Genomic DNA, 16,032 nt, shown 5'->3' with positions numbered 1-16,032 from the left:
CCAGGAAAGGGGGCGGGGCTAAAGTGCTGTGTCATACTTTTGAGTGTATACAGTGCATCTACTCACCCAGGACATCCAGATGAAAGGCTTTCTCTGTACTTCCTGCAACGTTGATGGCTTTGCAACTGTAGCGTCCTACGTCCGCAGTCGCCGCCTTGAGCAATCTCAGCGTCTTCCCTCTCTGCAGTATCTGCACGTTACTGCCGGCGACCACCTGAACAAATCGGCAGCGCAAATCCACACCTGAACTATGTTTGTAATTATATTTATAACCAATACATATCAGGACATCCTGCTCGCCAAGCAACGCAGAGACGTGAAATGGTGACTTGTACTGACTTGTTATTTTAAAAGAAGTTCTAAAAGGGTAAAGTTTCTCACTCTATCCCTACAGGACTAAGTGAAGGAGTGAACGGTGGAAGGTTACACACCTGTATGCTGTCTTTAAACCACGTGATGACAGGTTGAGGCGTGCCGGTGATATCACACACCAAACTGACGGGCTGGTTCATCACCACAGAGACGTTGGACGTCAGGCTACCGTCTCGCACGTTAGGTGGCACTGAAAAGGCAGATTAAGGAGTAAATGCCTGAGTAAATCGTTGTAGTAGCTGTTTGTAATCGCAGGTACAAATTTTTGGTTCGTTTACCAGAAGAACTTGGTTCTAAACATATAGTCTGATTTACCGTTGACTTTGAGTTGGTACTTTTTCTCAGTGCTGCCGGCGTCGTTGGCGGCTGTGCAGGTGTATTCACCGTTGTCCAGAGGTGACACTGAGGCCAGGATGAGCAAAGTGCCGTCCTCCAAGATGGACACGCCGGGTTCGTTTCCTGTGAGCTCCTGGCCGTTCCTAAACCACTTAATTACCGGCTGAGGCAAACCTGCAAGATCAGGGGAGGTTAGATACTGAAAAGACACAGCCCTGTGCTCTGTGGGGTGTGGAATGGTAAGAGGTTACCTTTAGCCGGGCAGGGGAACGCGATGCGCTGATTTGCCACTCGCTCTTGCAGCGGACTGTTGAAAGGAGGTTCAGAGACTTCCACCACAGGGGGAACTACAGAACCAGACAACAGTCATGTGCACGACAGCTTTAACTCTGCTCTTCATCCAGACAATCATTTAACAGCAATATGCAGTTCCATCTGCGTTAAAACACTTTATGTGGACAGGAAATTAAGTGGAAACACTGTATACAAAATTTATGGGTTAAAGCAGCTGTCTGGAAAAAGGAGGCCACATAAAAATATCAGAAATTATGTCTCGTTTTCATTTAGTCAAAATCTAGTGTGTGTTTAACAGTCGTAAATGTTAATACAGCTCAGTATATACTGTAAACTCTGAATGAGTAATAATAATAAATCACATTAACGAGTCACTCGAGTCGGTGTTTGCCACCAAAAATGCTGCAGTTTTTTTTCCCCAGTGGAAAACTACATAAATTGGTGAAATTGAAATCACAGGATTCTTCTGTTAAACTGCAACTAATTCAATAACAATGTTTGAGACTGATGGTATCCTTAGTCTGTGACCTAGTGAAGCGGTATTGATGTATTAACTGATGCACGTCTTCAAAGGACGTCTGCCATGAACATAAAAATAAACGTGAAGACGAATGGAGATATAGTATGTTAAAATTTATCCTGACTACTTTTACAGGAAAAGAATCATCTGTCACATATAATATTGGACACTGGGCAGTTTATTGTATTTCGTCCCCGTACCTTTACAATCCGAGCTAAAGGTACTCTGCACTTACACCGATACTGGAATTAATCCGATCCAACCTCAGACACGTTGTGATACTGTGAGCTAAGCATACTGTACATCATGCTAACAAACAGATGGTGTTTCATGAGCCACTACCAGGTACTGTCGCTGTCTCACCTTGTACTAGCAGCTGGATGTTGGCCTCATCCTGTCCTGCGACACTGCTGGCTACGCAAGTGTAAACTCCTTCATCGCTTAGCGCCACCTGTCGAACAGTCAGGCTTCCGTCTGCGGAGAGGCTGTAGCGAGCCCCGTCTGACACCAGGGCCGTGTCGCCCTTCTTCCATATCAGTGAGGGCTGCGGGACTCCCTGTGCTACGCAGGGCAGGTCTATGGAATGGTCCACCTGGACCTTCATCACACGTGGACCGGGCAGAATATGTGGAGGCACTGAGGAAGCAAATACAACAGAACTTACACTGAGTTGTTGAAGCTTGGAGTTGATTCAGAGCCAAGAGTTAAGGTCTGTAAAGCATCTATTTTGTTTTCAAATATTTCATGAAATCGATTGTCCTGTGCAGCAAACTTGTTTACGTAGGTGAGCAAAGAATTTGGTCACAGATTAAGTAAGTTCATCCAAACGATAGTAAATAAATACTGTACATTCAAGCTGATTGCTAAATTTCAGAAGATATTCTTTATCTCTTTGTCACTGACTGTGGGGTTACACAGGAAGGGGAAAAAGCTGTGGAAATTCCACTGAGAAAAAAAAAATCTGACTGTTATAAACATTAGAATAATAAATATTGAAAGTAATATACGTCTAAGGAAGTGAGCAAGTGAAAGAAAACTGAGGCAGATCCCTTAGGATGGATGACATTTGGAATTACAGCTATGCCGGTGTAATAAATTATACACCTCGGTGCTCAGCGGGATCTGATTCGGCGGCTTTATGAGGAGCAGCAAGACAGCGGTTATCTTGAAACAACAGACACTGGAACTTAATGTTTTAGAAATCCGGCTGCCATGGGATTAAAGGCAGTGAACAGGGGCCTTGTTTGTTAGCAGTGCTTTTGTATACACACACACACACACACACACACACACGCGTGTGGAATGCGAGTCATCACAGTGTTAGTGAACGTGAGGATGTGTGTATACGCTGGATAGAAAGCGGCTTATTGAATTTGCAGGCTGATGTCAAAATGAAGCCAGAAAGAAAGTATATAACTCACCGGAGACACTTTTCTGTTTCATGTCACAAACAAATTTTTCACCCTGTGTTTACGACATCTATGTCAGGGGTTCCTGAAATCTTCTTCGTCTTCTGAAAGTTTTTTTTTTGTTAGAATAACATAATGTTTAAAGCAAGTTGCTATTCCATCTGTCGGGAATTACGGCCCTTGTCCAGCTAAAAAAAAGAAGCAGCTCCATGTGTGATGCTCCCACCACCATGCTTCACCATGCTTCACCATGCTTCATGGCTTTATCTCATACCTTTATAGACTTTAGGCTTGGATGGTATCTGCATCCTTCATGCTACCATATTGCATAAGCTCTCAGACTCACTAGGAAGTGATCACTACCTGCTTCCCGGCAATGTCTTCACAATAGCTTCATGAATGATTCAATGACCTCCATATACTTGAACAGCTTTCTTTCTCCTTATCCTGAATAAGCTCTTAATAGACCATGGCTATCTCAGGAGCATGTGATCAAGTATAGCTGATATATTAAAAAATAAATAAATAAATAAAATCGGTATCCGTTTTATCGATCGCTTACTTTACTGATAAAAAAGACTGTTTGTTCGTGCCAACTATTTACAGCTAAAACTACAACATAGCTGTTACTTCATTATATATTTTAATGATATTCATCCATTCTTTAGTTACTCTTGGATCGTTTGTCAAAAGCCCAGCTGTGACCAATCGCTGCTGAAGACCAAGCCAAAACAAAGCCAGAAACCTGATCATCTCTAAAGATTTCCAGATGTTTCTTTGTGGCGTTATCTCATGCTACTGCTCTTACAGATGCAATGTTGTGTCAAAGTGATCTAAGCCCAGCTGCTAAGAGTACGCTGACCGGCAAATACCACAGCGCTTAGTGGATTTGGCTTACACGCTTGTTAGCACTCGGTAATAACTGCTTGTTCAAGCAGATCTTTAAATCTTGAAACATTAACATAAATCTTCAAACATCAAACATGAGAATGTGATCTGGGTTACTGTGATTATAGTCTCAGCCTCAGACGGACCACTGGCTGAAGGTCTGAAGTACAAAATCGTCGTCGAATCGGTTGGATTTTACAGGAATTCTGGGAGTCGTGTATTTTAACGATCCTCCTGAAGACAAAGCCGTCGTGACGCTTCATTTCCCTCATGGAAAAAGGAAGCCTCGTGTTTACACCTGTCACACTGAGCAATTATGAGAATCAGCTAAACGCTGGATTCTTCAAATAATGTGAACTTTCTTAAATAAACGAGTTGCTTTATGTTGTTAAGTGGCCAATGAAAGCTACCACTGAGGTCAGATCTTCTGCTGTTTGGAGATCAGGCTACGTGAAACTACTTTGCCGCTTTGAGTACGTCTCTAGAGTTTACCAAGAATCCGAGAAAACATTTAGTGAGCGCCGGGTCTTGGATGCACCTTGGTGGCGAGTGAGAAAAGCTGAGGTGAGTCAAATTAGCATTAGCATTAGCTCACCTGAGCAGAAAAGCATCTCAGAACTCTGTAAATCTAGACAGCTGCAGATTATAGGAAGTCTGGGTGACATTTAGCTGTTAAAATTACCTTAGTAGAAAAAGCTGATATGATTCTGTGACATTTAACTGCATTATTACACAATTCACACAAAGACTTTGTGTCAAGCCTTGAGTAGCTGTTGCTCTTACCGTAGACGCTGAGTCTCACAGCTCGGCTGAAGTTACCGGCGATGTTGGTGGCCACACACAGGTACGTCCCGCTGTCTGTCACTCGTGCATCTGTGATTGTCATGGAGCCTGAGGGTAGCTGAGTGTGTCTGTCAGACACACAGGCGGAGGCATTTACATTTAATTTACATTTTTAGCATTTCACAGATGTCCTTATGCAGAGTCACATTTTAATGTGATGATTGCTAGATGCCATGTTTTTTGTTTTAACGGTGCATGATGATGCCCTCATCCTTGTACATGTTCATGAGTAAAGGTCTATCTGCTGAGGTGACTCGTCTACTTCAAGAGATGTCTCGTAGAGCCAGGATCTGCCCCAACACCTGATATTTCAGGGCAGTGCTGGCTCAAGTGGTTAAGGTGCCGGGTTGTTGATTGGAGGATCAGTGTTAAAGCCCCAGCACTACAAAGCTGCCACTGTTGGGCCCTTGAGTGAGGCCCTTAGCCCTTACTGCTCCAAGGGTGCTGTATCATGGCTGACCCTACTCTCTGACCCCAATCTCCAAAGCAGATATATGTGAAGAAAGAGTTTCACTGTGCTCTAATGTTTATGTGACAAAAATAATAGCTTCTGTTCTATACCTAATCCACAGTAAAAAAAATCCCTGTTCATTTAACTGTCCAAGGAAGGAGTCTCTACTGTCAGCCATTTGTATTCTCAGCACGTTTTTCCACCGTCTTCAATTAAGTTCAATTTCATTTTATTTGTACAGCTGTTTAAACACAGTCACAATCATCAAACTGCAGCTTTATGGAGATACATCACTTCAGGATATACATTTGTACATTCATAGCTAGCTTTATCTCTAACGAGCAAGGCAGAGGTGACTGTTGTCAGAGCGTGCAATTGTGCAACCAGAGATATCAGAGGAATCTACACATTTTTTCTTGTTCCTCTTTAACAAACACAACAAACTTTCTGTCTTGTACAAATCAAGAGAGAGAAAAAAGTAAGAGGTTGAATATTTTGCTCTTAAAATGTAAGCTCAAATTTCACACGAGTCCCTATAAACAGTGTAACCTGAAATCTTAGTTTCTGTGTGTGTGTGTGTGTGTGTGTGTGTGTGTGTGTGTGTGTGTGTGTGTGTGTGTGTGTGTGTGTGTGTGTGTGACATACAGGTGTGCATGTGCGTACATGTTTTACCTGGGTGAATAAGGGGAGATGAGCTGCTTGTCTTTGGCCCAGGTGATGATGGGAGGTGGGACACTCGTCACTTCACAGGGGAGAGTGATGTCCTCACCCACCTTCACCGACAGGTCTAACGGATCTCTGGATCCTGACTGATCTTCAACACCAACACCACCCAGCCTGGGTCTCACTGAACACACACACACACACACACACACACACACACACACACACACACACACACACACACACACACACACACACACACACACACACACACACACACAAATGATGACAAAACCAAAGACAAACACTTCAAACCCCCACCTCCACTCCTAGAATTATTGGCACCCTTGGTAAATATGTGTATGGTTAAGAAACAAATTTGGTTAATTAGCTAAATCTCACATTGAAAAACTATGAATCTAACCTTTAACTTAAAATAAACAAAAGTACATTTTAAAATCCGTCAATTTCAGAATTATTGGCACTTCTGGACATTCTTATGAGCAAACCTTAAATGAAGCATGTTTCACATTTAACACCAGTTTATTTTATTTATTTGTTTGTTTGTTATTTTTTTAGTCATCTGAAATTTTAAGCACCTGACAAAAGAAAAATGTGTTTTAGTCTCAAGGCCAATGTTTCAATGCATCTTTGTATATTACTGTATTGCTGGGAGTTTTTGAGCAAAACCTATATATCCTGATACGTCTCATGTATCGGTGAAGAAATATCTCTGAGAATTCAGACACCTGTCATTAATAAAAAATAAAAAATAAAAACAACACAGACCACGTAGCACACAGTGTGTGTGTGTGAGAGAGAGAGAGAGAGAGAGAGAGAGACAGAGACATATGAGCTGAGGCTCTAACCATAGACGGTGAGTTGGACCTTTCTGGAGCTGTATCCAGCCGCGTTGGTGGCTGTACACACAAACTCTCCTGATTCATTGCCCCCGGGGGACGTAAGGTACAGACTGCCGTCTTCCTCCAGAGAGAAAGCTCCATGGTTCAGATTCAGCATCTCTCCTTGCTGTGACGACAAACAATGGTGTCAAACAGTATTTAAACCACGAGCAAAAGAGGAATTAGTTCGAGATTTGTTGTCTGAATCTTATATGAACTTTAAGTCATGTGATCATTGGCAAAAGCAAGACAGGCTAGATCAATCTAAAGCTTTAAAGAGACATCCTTCTAAAAAGTTCTTGCAGTGAAAAAGATCTTGCTTGTGATCAACTACTGCCTTCAACATTCATCAAAACTATGCAGCGTTTACGTTCCCATTCTCCAGAAAGTCCAGGATTAGCTGGATCAAGCAAGTAAAAAAGAAACGTCTAAATGATCTAGTGTTTCCTGTTATGAGCTCACGATAAGATGATCGAATTTATTTGTAGACATTCTTTCTCTTTTTAAGCTTGAAAAAGTGCTGTTCTGCCGAACGAGACGCTTTATATTGTGGGTAAAAAGGATAAAGAAATATTGGATACGTACTGAAGATATTTCAGAGTCATTAATATCTAGAAGAATTTAGGATAGTTTGTAAAGATTAGGAGAAATGAAGAGGGAATTTTGGTGTGGATAATATCCAGGTCTTGCAGTTAATACAAAAGGGAATGCATGCACTCGAATGGGAAATTGTTTCAATGTCTCTTCTATGCAACGTGTAGAGAGAGAGAGAGAGAGAGAGAGAGAGAGAGAGAGAGAGAGAGAGAGAGAGAGAGAGAGAGAGAGAGAGAATTATACCTTGGACCATGTGATATCTGGCTTGGGAACTCCATGTGCATGACATGGTAAAGAAATGGGCTTTCCCTCTATGGTACTGAACACTTGAGGGCCGTGTTGAATGGTGGGCATCACTGAAGGAGAAACCCACACACACACACACACACACACACACACACACACACACACACATGTTAAATGCCCCAACTTCTGCCTTCTGCATGCTTGATTCAATCAAAAATGCATAAAACCAAGCAGATACAGGTGAAGAGTCATATAGTCCCACTACTGTCAGGGAAGAACTTGAGATATATCTGAAGATACAAGGTGCACAGACTCACCGAAACTGAGCTAACTGGATAAATTGAATAAACATTCTCAGATCGATCTCAATTACGGCTGTGACATAAAGACGAATCACAGAATTTATGTGTGTAGCGTGAACCCGTGGAATCCTGAGTTCAAGCTGGTGGAGGTGGTGTAGCAGTGTTGGGGAATGTCTTCGTGTTGTCTCATTATGGGTCTTAATTCCAATCCAGGATTGTTCTATCCCCTATAAACCCAGTACGGTGTTCATCCAGGTATAAAATATATTACCATATACGTAGACGCTGGTGGTGCGATTGCTAGCTCCGGCCGCATTTTCAGCCACACATGTGTACCGTCCCTCATCCTGCACACTGACTCTCTCTATATGCAGACTGCCATCACGCCGGATGCTCACGTACGGTCCTGAGGTCACCTGTCACGCACGTATTCGTTAAATCAGGGTGACAGGCAGCGTGTAAGGATCGAGAAGGAAAATTAGGCTTTGGAGTCTTACCAAGGTGTTGTCGTGGATCCAGTGTCTCACAGGCAGCGGGTTTCCAGCAAGCAGCACACAGGGCAAAGTGACCTGCTGCTCCTCTATCACACTGACCTCGGCAGGACTCGGCGCTATCACCGGGGTGACTACACACACACACACACACACACACACACACACACACACACACACACAGTAATTTTGTAATTTTTTTGTCATAAGTTGCAGTGTGATAGACTGCACAGTCTTTAGCCTGTTGCGTTGCCATGGCTACCAAATGCCTGTGTCATTAGGCCTGAGAATCATAGGACAAATGAGACTCAAGGGAGCACCTTGTTTTATGTTCTTTCCCCTACATTTGGTACTACTGTTGGACCACACACACACACACACACACACACACACACACACACACACACACACACACACACACACACACACACACACATACACAAAATCACTCACATGCATCCACACACACAAAATCACTCACATGCATCCAGACTTACAGACGTGATCTAATCTTTGCTACAGAAGGCATGCATGCATTTTTTATCTTTTTCCCTGTATGAGCCAGCCAAACATGTGACGAACGCCAGCTTTGAAGTCCGGCACGATTGTGGGATGCAAGTCGTCTCGGAGAAAGATTGAAAAAGGCTGCGCTAGGAGTCATTGCTGTTCCTCTTTGATCATTAAAAATAATATATATATTTTCTACATTCCGTTCATTCTTAAGGCGAAAGTCATGAACTCAAGCGTGCACCAAAACCTTCTCTTTAGTCACGAATGCTGTGCTTGTATATTAGGAGATCCATATGTTTGATCACACACAGGCACACACACACACACACACACACACACACACACACACACACACACACACACAAAACATGAATGCTCTCTGGTGAGGTCTGCGCCTGGTCACATCTGGTCATTCACTTCTGCATGAGGCAGCATTCCTTTGAACTACTCCCTATGCAAACACACACACACACACACACACACACACACACACACACACACACACACACACACACACACACACACACACACATACAAATATCTAATCGCAAGGCTCAATAATACTTGATGCAATTAAAATTACTTCTTTAGTTTTGTGATGTAACTGTGAAACTATTTGAAGCTGCCGTTCTGGTGCTTATTTAAAAAAAAAAAAAACAGACACAAAATAAATGTTAAATGCACTTTTAAGTTCCAACAGAAGTGTAACCTTTTTTATTTTTAAATATAAAAAATCACTTAGTTCCACTGTTGGTTGCTTTGATAGCTGGGAGTGTAGAAAGAGTCTGAAATATTACGTCTTTAAAGGATTTTTTCAGACAGGAACTCAAGCATGAAGGATTACAGTCCGGTGTTCGACAGGATTTAGCAGTTTAACAGGGAGACATTTCTTACCCAGTCCTGTGATGCTGATGCTGACTTTGGTCTGGATTTTGCCAAACTGGTTTTGAGCTTCGCACACGTAAGTGGTTCCGTCTTCAAGCCAAAGATCTAAAATAAAAAATAATAATTAAATACAAACTAAAAAAGCTGTAAGAATAGAAAAGAAAAGAGTTTTCATTAAAGCCATGGGTACATGTCTGTTTATCTGTATATCTACCCATTCATCCATCTGTCCGTCTGTCCGTCAATCAATCTATCTATCTATCTATCTATCTATCTATCTATCTATCTATCTATCTATCTATCGTATCTATAGTATCTATCTATCTATAGTATCTATCTATCTACAGTATCTATCTATCTACAGTATCTATCTATCTATCTACAGTATCTATCTATCTATCTACAGTATCTATCTATCTATCTATCTATCTATCTATCTATCTATCTATCTATCTATCTATCTATCTATCTATCTATCTACAGTATCTGTCTGTCTGTCTGTCTATCTATCTATCTATCTATCTATCTATCTATCTATCTATCTATCTATCTATCTATCTATCTATCAGTCTATCGACTTCCATTCTGCTGGTGGACTGAAACAGAGGCATAAAAACCATGTTTCAAATATCTGTATACAATCAGAGCCAATGATCACTGACAAAGAAAAAATAGCAGCTAATTGGGGAAAAAACATGGTTCTATTTTCTTTTGCCTGTTACTTTTTCCTCATCTGCTTGTGGTTTCCACGGCGGTTTGTTCTGGTTTGCTCTCTAACATGCTCTGAGTCTTGGGTGAGCTTATTTTGAGATCACATAACAATTTGAAACAGGGGGCAAATACTAATGCAAACATATCCATTTTGTATCTGAAAAGAACTATATTATAACTATAACTGGTAACTAAAAATATAGTATATTTAATAAATTTTATAATATATAAAAATAATTAACTGCAATCAACCCTTCAGCTTAGATAATACGGGCGATTTAATGTAGGTTCATGATCTAATCTATATCTTCATCCTAACACTATAAAACTACATGGGGGGTTAATATTTTTGCAAATGACTGTAAAATTGAATTACTAGTGTTTCAGTGATGTTTGGTTAGGTAATGTCACAGGAAGGTATTTACTGGTTATCTGCAGTTCTCCGTCCCTCTTTTGAGTGACGGAGCTGTGGCCATGGCGACGGGAGAAAAGGGCGGCGTTGTCGTCTCTTCTCCAGGTGATGCGCGGCTCGGGATGGCCCTGGGCGTGGCACGGAATCGTGACGTTAGAGCCGATGTCTGCAGCCACGTCGGAAGGCGTCTTGGTGAACTGAGGAGCGGCTGAAGAGGGACAGAATGAAATGCAAGAAAGAATGTGAGAGAGCGACAGAGAGAGAGAGAGAGAGAGAGAGAGAGAGAGAGAGAGAGAGAGAATAAAGAGTCAAGTATCAGAACATGATACATATTTAAAACAGTTCCAACTAGTAATGGTGTAACTCCATATCATAACTCCTCTCTCTCTCTCTTTCTCACCCACACACACACACACACACACACACACACACACACACACACACACACACACACACACACACACACACACACACACACTCACAGCCCACGTCCAGTCTGATCTTGGCCTGCGCTGTGCCTGCCAGGTTCACTGCCACGCAGATATAATCTCCAGCATCGGCTACTTCGATCTGCTGAATGCTCAACGCTCCGGATGGATCCACACTCACAAACACAGACGTCTTCACCTGTTTGTCACCTGCAGGTTAACGTGTGTTTGTTAATAGAACAGCTTGAAGCTCGCACAATCAGACGGTCAGTAATAGAACGTAACAGATATCGCAGTGTGAACGCAGGTTCAGGAGGCATCTCCTCACCTTTGTACCACAGGATCTCAGGCTGTGGAATTCCTGTCACGCTACACTCCATGACAGCAGTCTGTCCCAATCCGACCAGCAGCCTGCTCTGTGCTACCATCACTTGGGGCGACTCTTGAGATTCGAGGGGAAAAATAATGAGTTCTTCATGAAAACAAATTGATCAGCTATTCGACTGAAGCTTTATCTCTTTTCATACAGATTATGTGAAGAGAGACTAACTTCTTCCAACTGCAACTTAGTCACGCCCACATTTATTGAGACATTCTGTGCTTTTCACTTAATCCCAAACATGCTCTGGGTTCAATTTCTAGACCTTTCCATGTAGTCACACACATCGCCACCTCCCGGGTCCGGGATTAACTCCTGAGCTCGGGTTACTGTCTGTGTTTTCCCCCTACTCCCTGAACATGTAGTTAACAAGAAAGATCGTGTCCAATTCGAATAGAGAGTCTCCTTAAGACATTAGTATTAGTATAAATCCCTGGAGTAGTTGGAACAGTAAAACCTAAATATCAGATTTAGATTTTTGACTGACCCTAACCCTAATCAGGAAGTTAAACGTGAGCTAACTGACCGATGTAGCTGAGCAGGGCGGTCTTTGAATCTGTCCCTGCTGTATTACTGGCCAGGCAGCCGTATACCCCAGCGTCCTTCTGCACAGCGTTCCTGATGACCAGTGTACCGTCCGGGATCATCCTGTGCCTGGGACAAGAACAGCGTCAACGTACCATTAAAAGCAGGGAAAGCGATCGTCTGTGACAAGGTGGTCTACCGGCTGCCTGGTAACTGTTGCGTAACTGTCGTGACCGCTTGCTTACCTACTGGAGCTGGTTACAAACATGTCGTTGTGGGTCCACACCACCGTAGGAGTCGGATAGCCTTTAGCCGTGCACCTGAGGCGCACCTCATCTCCTGCGCTGAAGGTCTGGTTCTGTGGAGTGACCGTCACGAGCGGCTGGGCTGGTGATAGACACGAGTGTAAATGGATTCGTGTTATGTATACACCAAACATTATGCACATGTACAATACAGCACGAAACACTCCAGAGTTTCCAGAGATCCATCATCGGAGCTGCTTTCTATTCTCCCTGGATGGTGTAAGCAGGAGAATTGATTCCAGACCCTCATGATACTGTATGACTTGGTTTCACGAAGGCTCTGGTTCTGCCCAGACATTCTTTAGATCCCAGTGAGTGATTTACAGACTCTGTGTTCATATAAACAGATTCAGATCGAATAACTGTGAAAATGAGGAAGGACAAACCAGACAAGACCGCACCAGATCCTGGCTGATGTCAAGGCGATACTGTCCAACTGTTCCCCAAAACCCTACGATTAGACTCCAAAAAGACGTGATTTCATTTTGACGACGAAAGTAAAGAAGCCACTATTTTTCTGCTCTGACTATAGTGTTAATAAAAAGGCCTCAATTTCATTGGATAAATCGCGCAATAAAACAAAGCAGTGAACTATTACAAGGTGCTGTGATATAACCCGGTTTAGCAGGAGCACAGAAATGTTTGCAAACTTTTAAATTTTCAACCAAAATTTAAAAAAAATTCCAAATTTTTTTAATGGATTTGCAAAAAAAAGTGAAGAAAAAAGTCAGATCATTGAGATCGTGTGTCTGATTTCTGATCATAACAAAATAATAACTTCTTGTTATTTTTTTTTTGTCTTTATTAAAAAAAAGCTTTTTGTGTTTTTTTGTTTAAATTCTTCTGTTTCAGCATTTTCTTGGAGCGTTAATCGTGCATCATGTCAAATCTACACCACTTCATGGTCTGGCTTTTCCTGGACCCTGCATGCCTTCTTCCTGCCTGTGACGCTTTCTCTCTCTGTGGCTGTCGAGCCTGGTGTTTGGTATGATGGTCGGATGTGCCATGCGTTTTCTGTTGAGAGGTTGTTCTGCGCCTGGCTATAAAGCTGTAATTATCCAGAGTCTTAGTCACTAAAGTTCGCTCTAATAGACTCGGCTTCCCTCGGGCGCATGTTTAACAGTCCGGGTGGGACGAGCCTCCTCCCGCTCTAACTTCGCCTCCTCGACCGGCCTCGGGCGAGCTTTCATATTTACACGTCTCTAACATCTTCCTTAGACCCGAGCCTCAGACATGATTTCTGATAGGAACAGATCTGATAGCGGGCTGTGTTTCAGAACGTTCATAATCAGTGCTGATTAAAAAGAAATAAACAGGACGAATGAATAAACTGCTGCTTTTAGATGGTTCTGGAGGTGAGAAATTCCTGCCGAGAGATAAATGAGAACAGACACTAGAGTAATGTGTGTGTGTGTGTGTGTGTGTGTGTGTGTGTGTGTGTGTGTGTGTGTGTGTGTGTGTGTGTGTGTGTGTGTGTTTAGAGGAAGAATCTGTGTAGATGTGTGTAGAAGTGATGAACTGAAGTCTGGCCAGTTGTCTCTGGCCTCTCCGGGCCTCACTATGTCAGCAGCCGCACTTCAAAGAGGTCATAATGACTAGGACAACACAGGGGTCTCAACAGGTGGTTATTACGCACTATACACACACACACACACACACACACACACACCAACACAAACAGTGTGAGTGTGTGACAGCTGTTTGAACGGCTGAGACTGAACAGTCGAGAGACGCTACACTTGAAGATGGACAAAAAGTTGGAACAAAACAAAAGGAAGAGACGTCAAAAAAAATAGAAAGAGGAAAAAAAGGTACGCGACGTACTGTTCGTGTAACAGATGTGAGAAATTATAAGGTGCGAACATCATTAACGCCATTCTTTAAACACAAAAAAAAGCTAAGAAGCTGAAGTCTGAGGTGAAATAATGCCTCAGAGAAACTCGAGACAAGATGAGAGTGTACTAATGATGTAAACAAAAAAAACGGGTGGGTGTTGTTTAATAATCAGCTCAAACCAAACAACTCGACAAACAGCTCCTTTTTCTTCTGAGTCTCGTAGCAACGATATTCTTGATTCAAAAAGTCTAAACATCTGTTTAGAATAAATTTACATCTACGACAAGAACAGAGAATGAAATCGTGCTGAGGTTGGGCGGATGACTCGTTTAACTTGAACTTTCTCGATTTGGCTTAACATCGAGGACTCGCTCTGTTTGTACAAACCGCGTGACACTGCCGGACTGCTAAGAGCTGCATCTCTCACAGTCATTTTCACACGTCCCGGCTGTTCAAGAATCGAAAACTTTCTTGTGCCGACTCCAGCAGCATAAATCTTACAGTGTCTTAAATGTCGGGGAGGAAATTTGAGCAGCACACACACGCCTGTGGTATCTGGCGAAGTGATTCAGGAAAGAAATATCTCTGGATGTTTATGTACAGTAATAATAAAAAGTGTGTAAAAAGTGGAGAAAGGCCGCCTCAGTGACTGCCTCATAACACACTTACACTGCACGATGAGGTAGACACGAGAGCCGGAGACTCCTCCCTCGTTGGCAGCAATGCAACTGTACCAGCCGGCGTCGTCCGTCGCTATGCGCTGGATCTCCAGCGAGAGATTAGTTGTGATTCGAGAACGTGCTCCCAGGCGAACGTCGACGCCTCCGCGCTGCCAGGTCAGGTTAAAGCGCACGGTGCTGCTCACCACACAGGTCAGTAACGCGGTGGAACCCGGCGCTGCGGTCACGTTGAACGGCACAGTGATGTCAGGTGGAGGCTCTACAACCACACAACATACAACATGTGAGGAGTGTGAAGGGTTTCACCAAGCAACATCTGATCTATGTGGAATAAAGGGAACTGTGAGTGATTAGTGGGTTAATATTTGAGAAGGGATTATTCTACAGAGACACATCAGTTTGCAAGGAAGGAGGAAAAGTGTATCACTTATCACACAAGTGGCCTTATGCAATTTCTCTCTCTCTCCATCCCTCTCTTTCTCTTTTCATCCTTCTCATCCCTCTTTCACTCCCACTCTTTTTCTCTACCCCCTCTCTCTCTTTCTCCCTTTCTCTGTTCATCTTTCTCTCTTTCCCTATTGATCTCTCTGTCTCTCTCTCTCTCTCTCTCACAGTAGAGGGAAAAATACAGAAGGAATTTCAGGTTCCTTTCTGTCAGTCCTGGAAGCAGGTATAATGATGAAACATAAACACTGTTAAACTGAAGGATGTGGAAACATTTAAACGTATCTAGGATTTTAAAGCTGCTTTATTATTTCCAAGTGAGTGAGAAATATTGTTTTGTATAAAGAAGTCAAAAGAATGCCAGAAAGAACTTAGTTTTAAATGAAGTAACTGTTAGTGTCAGCGTGTTTTTGGCAGATGAATGAAAAGTAAATGCTCATTTCCCAGATGATGATGATGATGATAATGATGATGATTATGTGGAGTATTTAGATCCGAGGAGTCTAAACACCTAAACATACGCTACAACTTTGAGAAGCCCATGTGAATGAGGACATTCTGTTTCTCCTCATTACATTCTCCATTGACTGTTATATGTTTATTATA

General features: G+C 42.5%; 1 protein-coding gene and 1 long non-coding RNA gene across 3 annotated transcripts in view; one reads left to right on the top strand and one right to left on the bottom strand.

The window, feature by feature from the left end:
- Positions 1-16,032, bottom strand: part of hmcn1 (hemicentin 1) — an 80,953-nt gene that overhangs the window by 37,808 nt on the left and 27,113 nt on the right. For both annotated transcript variants that reach the window (XM_047817997.1, XM_047817998.1), the window contains exons 11-28: positions 14,972-15,241; positions 12,407-12,548; positions 12,163-12,290; positions 11,586-11,699; positions 11,312-11,467; positions 10,843-11,037; positions 9,716-9,811; positions 8,318-8,445; positions 8,092-8,236; positions 7,516-7,628; positions 6,646-6,805; positions 5,786-5,960; positions 4,603-4,730; positions 1,886-2,158; positions 960-1,055; positions 688-882; positions 432-562; positions 67-214 (exon numbers count right to left, since the gene is read on the bottom strand). In XM_047817997.1, coding sequence (XP_047673953.1) covers positions 67-214; positions 432-562; positions 688-882; positions 960-1,055; positions 1,886-2,158; positions 4,603-4,730; positions 5,786-5,960; positions 6,646-6,805; positions 7,516-7,628; positions 8,092-8,236; positions 8,318-8,445; positions 9,716-9,811; positions 10,843-11,037; positions 11,312-11,467; positions 11,586-11,699; positions 12,163-12,290; positions 12,407-12,548; positions 14,972-15,241 — 2,793 coding nt within the window. The remainder of the gene's footprint in view (positions 1-66; positions 215-431; positions 563-687; positions 883-959; positions 1,056-1,885; positions 2,159-4,602; positions 4,731-5,785; positions 5,961-6,645; positions 6,806-7,515; positions 7,629-8,091; positions 8,237-8,317; positions 8,446-9,715; positions 9,812-10,842; positions 11,038-11,311; positions 11,468-11,585; positions 11,700-12,162; positions 12,291-12,406; positions 12,549-14,971; positions 15,242-16,032) is intronic.
- LOC125145413 lies at positions 115-1,583 on the top strand. Its single transcript, XR_007143780.1, has 3 exons — positions 115-252; positions 395-627; positions 718-1,583. It is a non-coding gene; the product is annotated as an uncharacterized LOC125145413 (long non-coding RNA).

This window comes from Tachysurus fulvidraco, chromosome 9 (assembly GCF_022655615.1).
Source record: "Tachysurus fulvidraco isolate hzauxx_2018 chromosome 9, HZAU_PFXX_2.0, whole genome shotgun sequence".
NCBI classification, from domain to species: Eukaryota; Metazoa; Chordata; class Actinopteri; order Siluriformes; family Bagridae; genus Tachysurus; species Tachysurus fulvidraco.
This window is presented reverse-complemented; position numbering and strand designations above follow the sequence as displayed.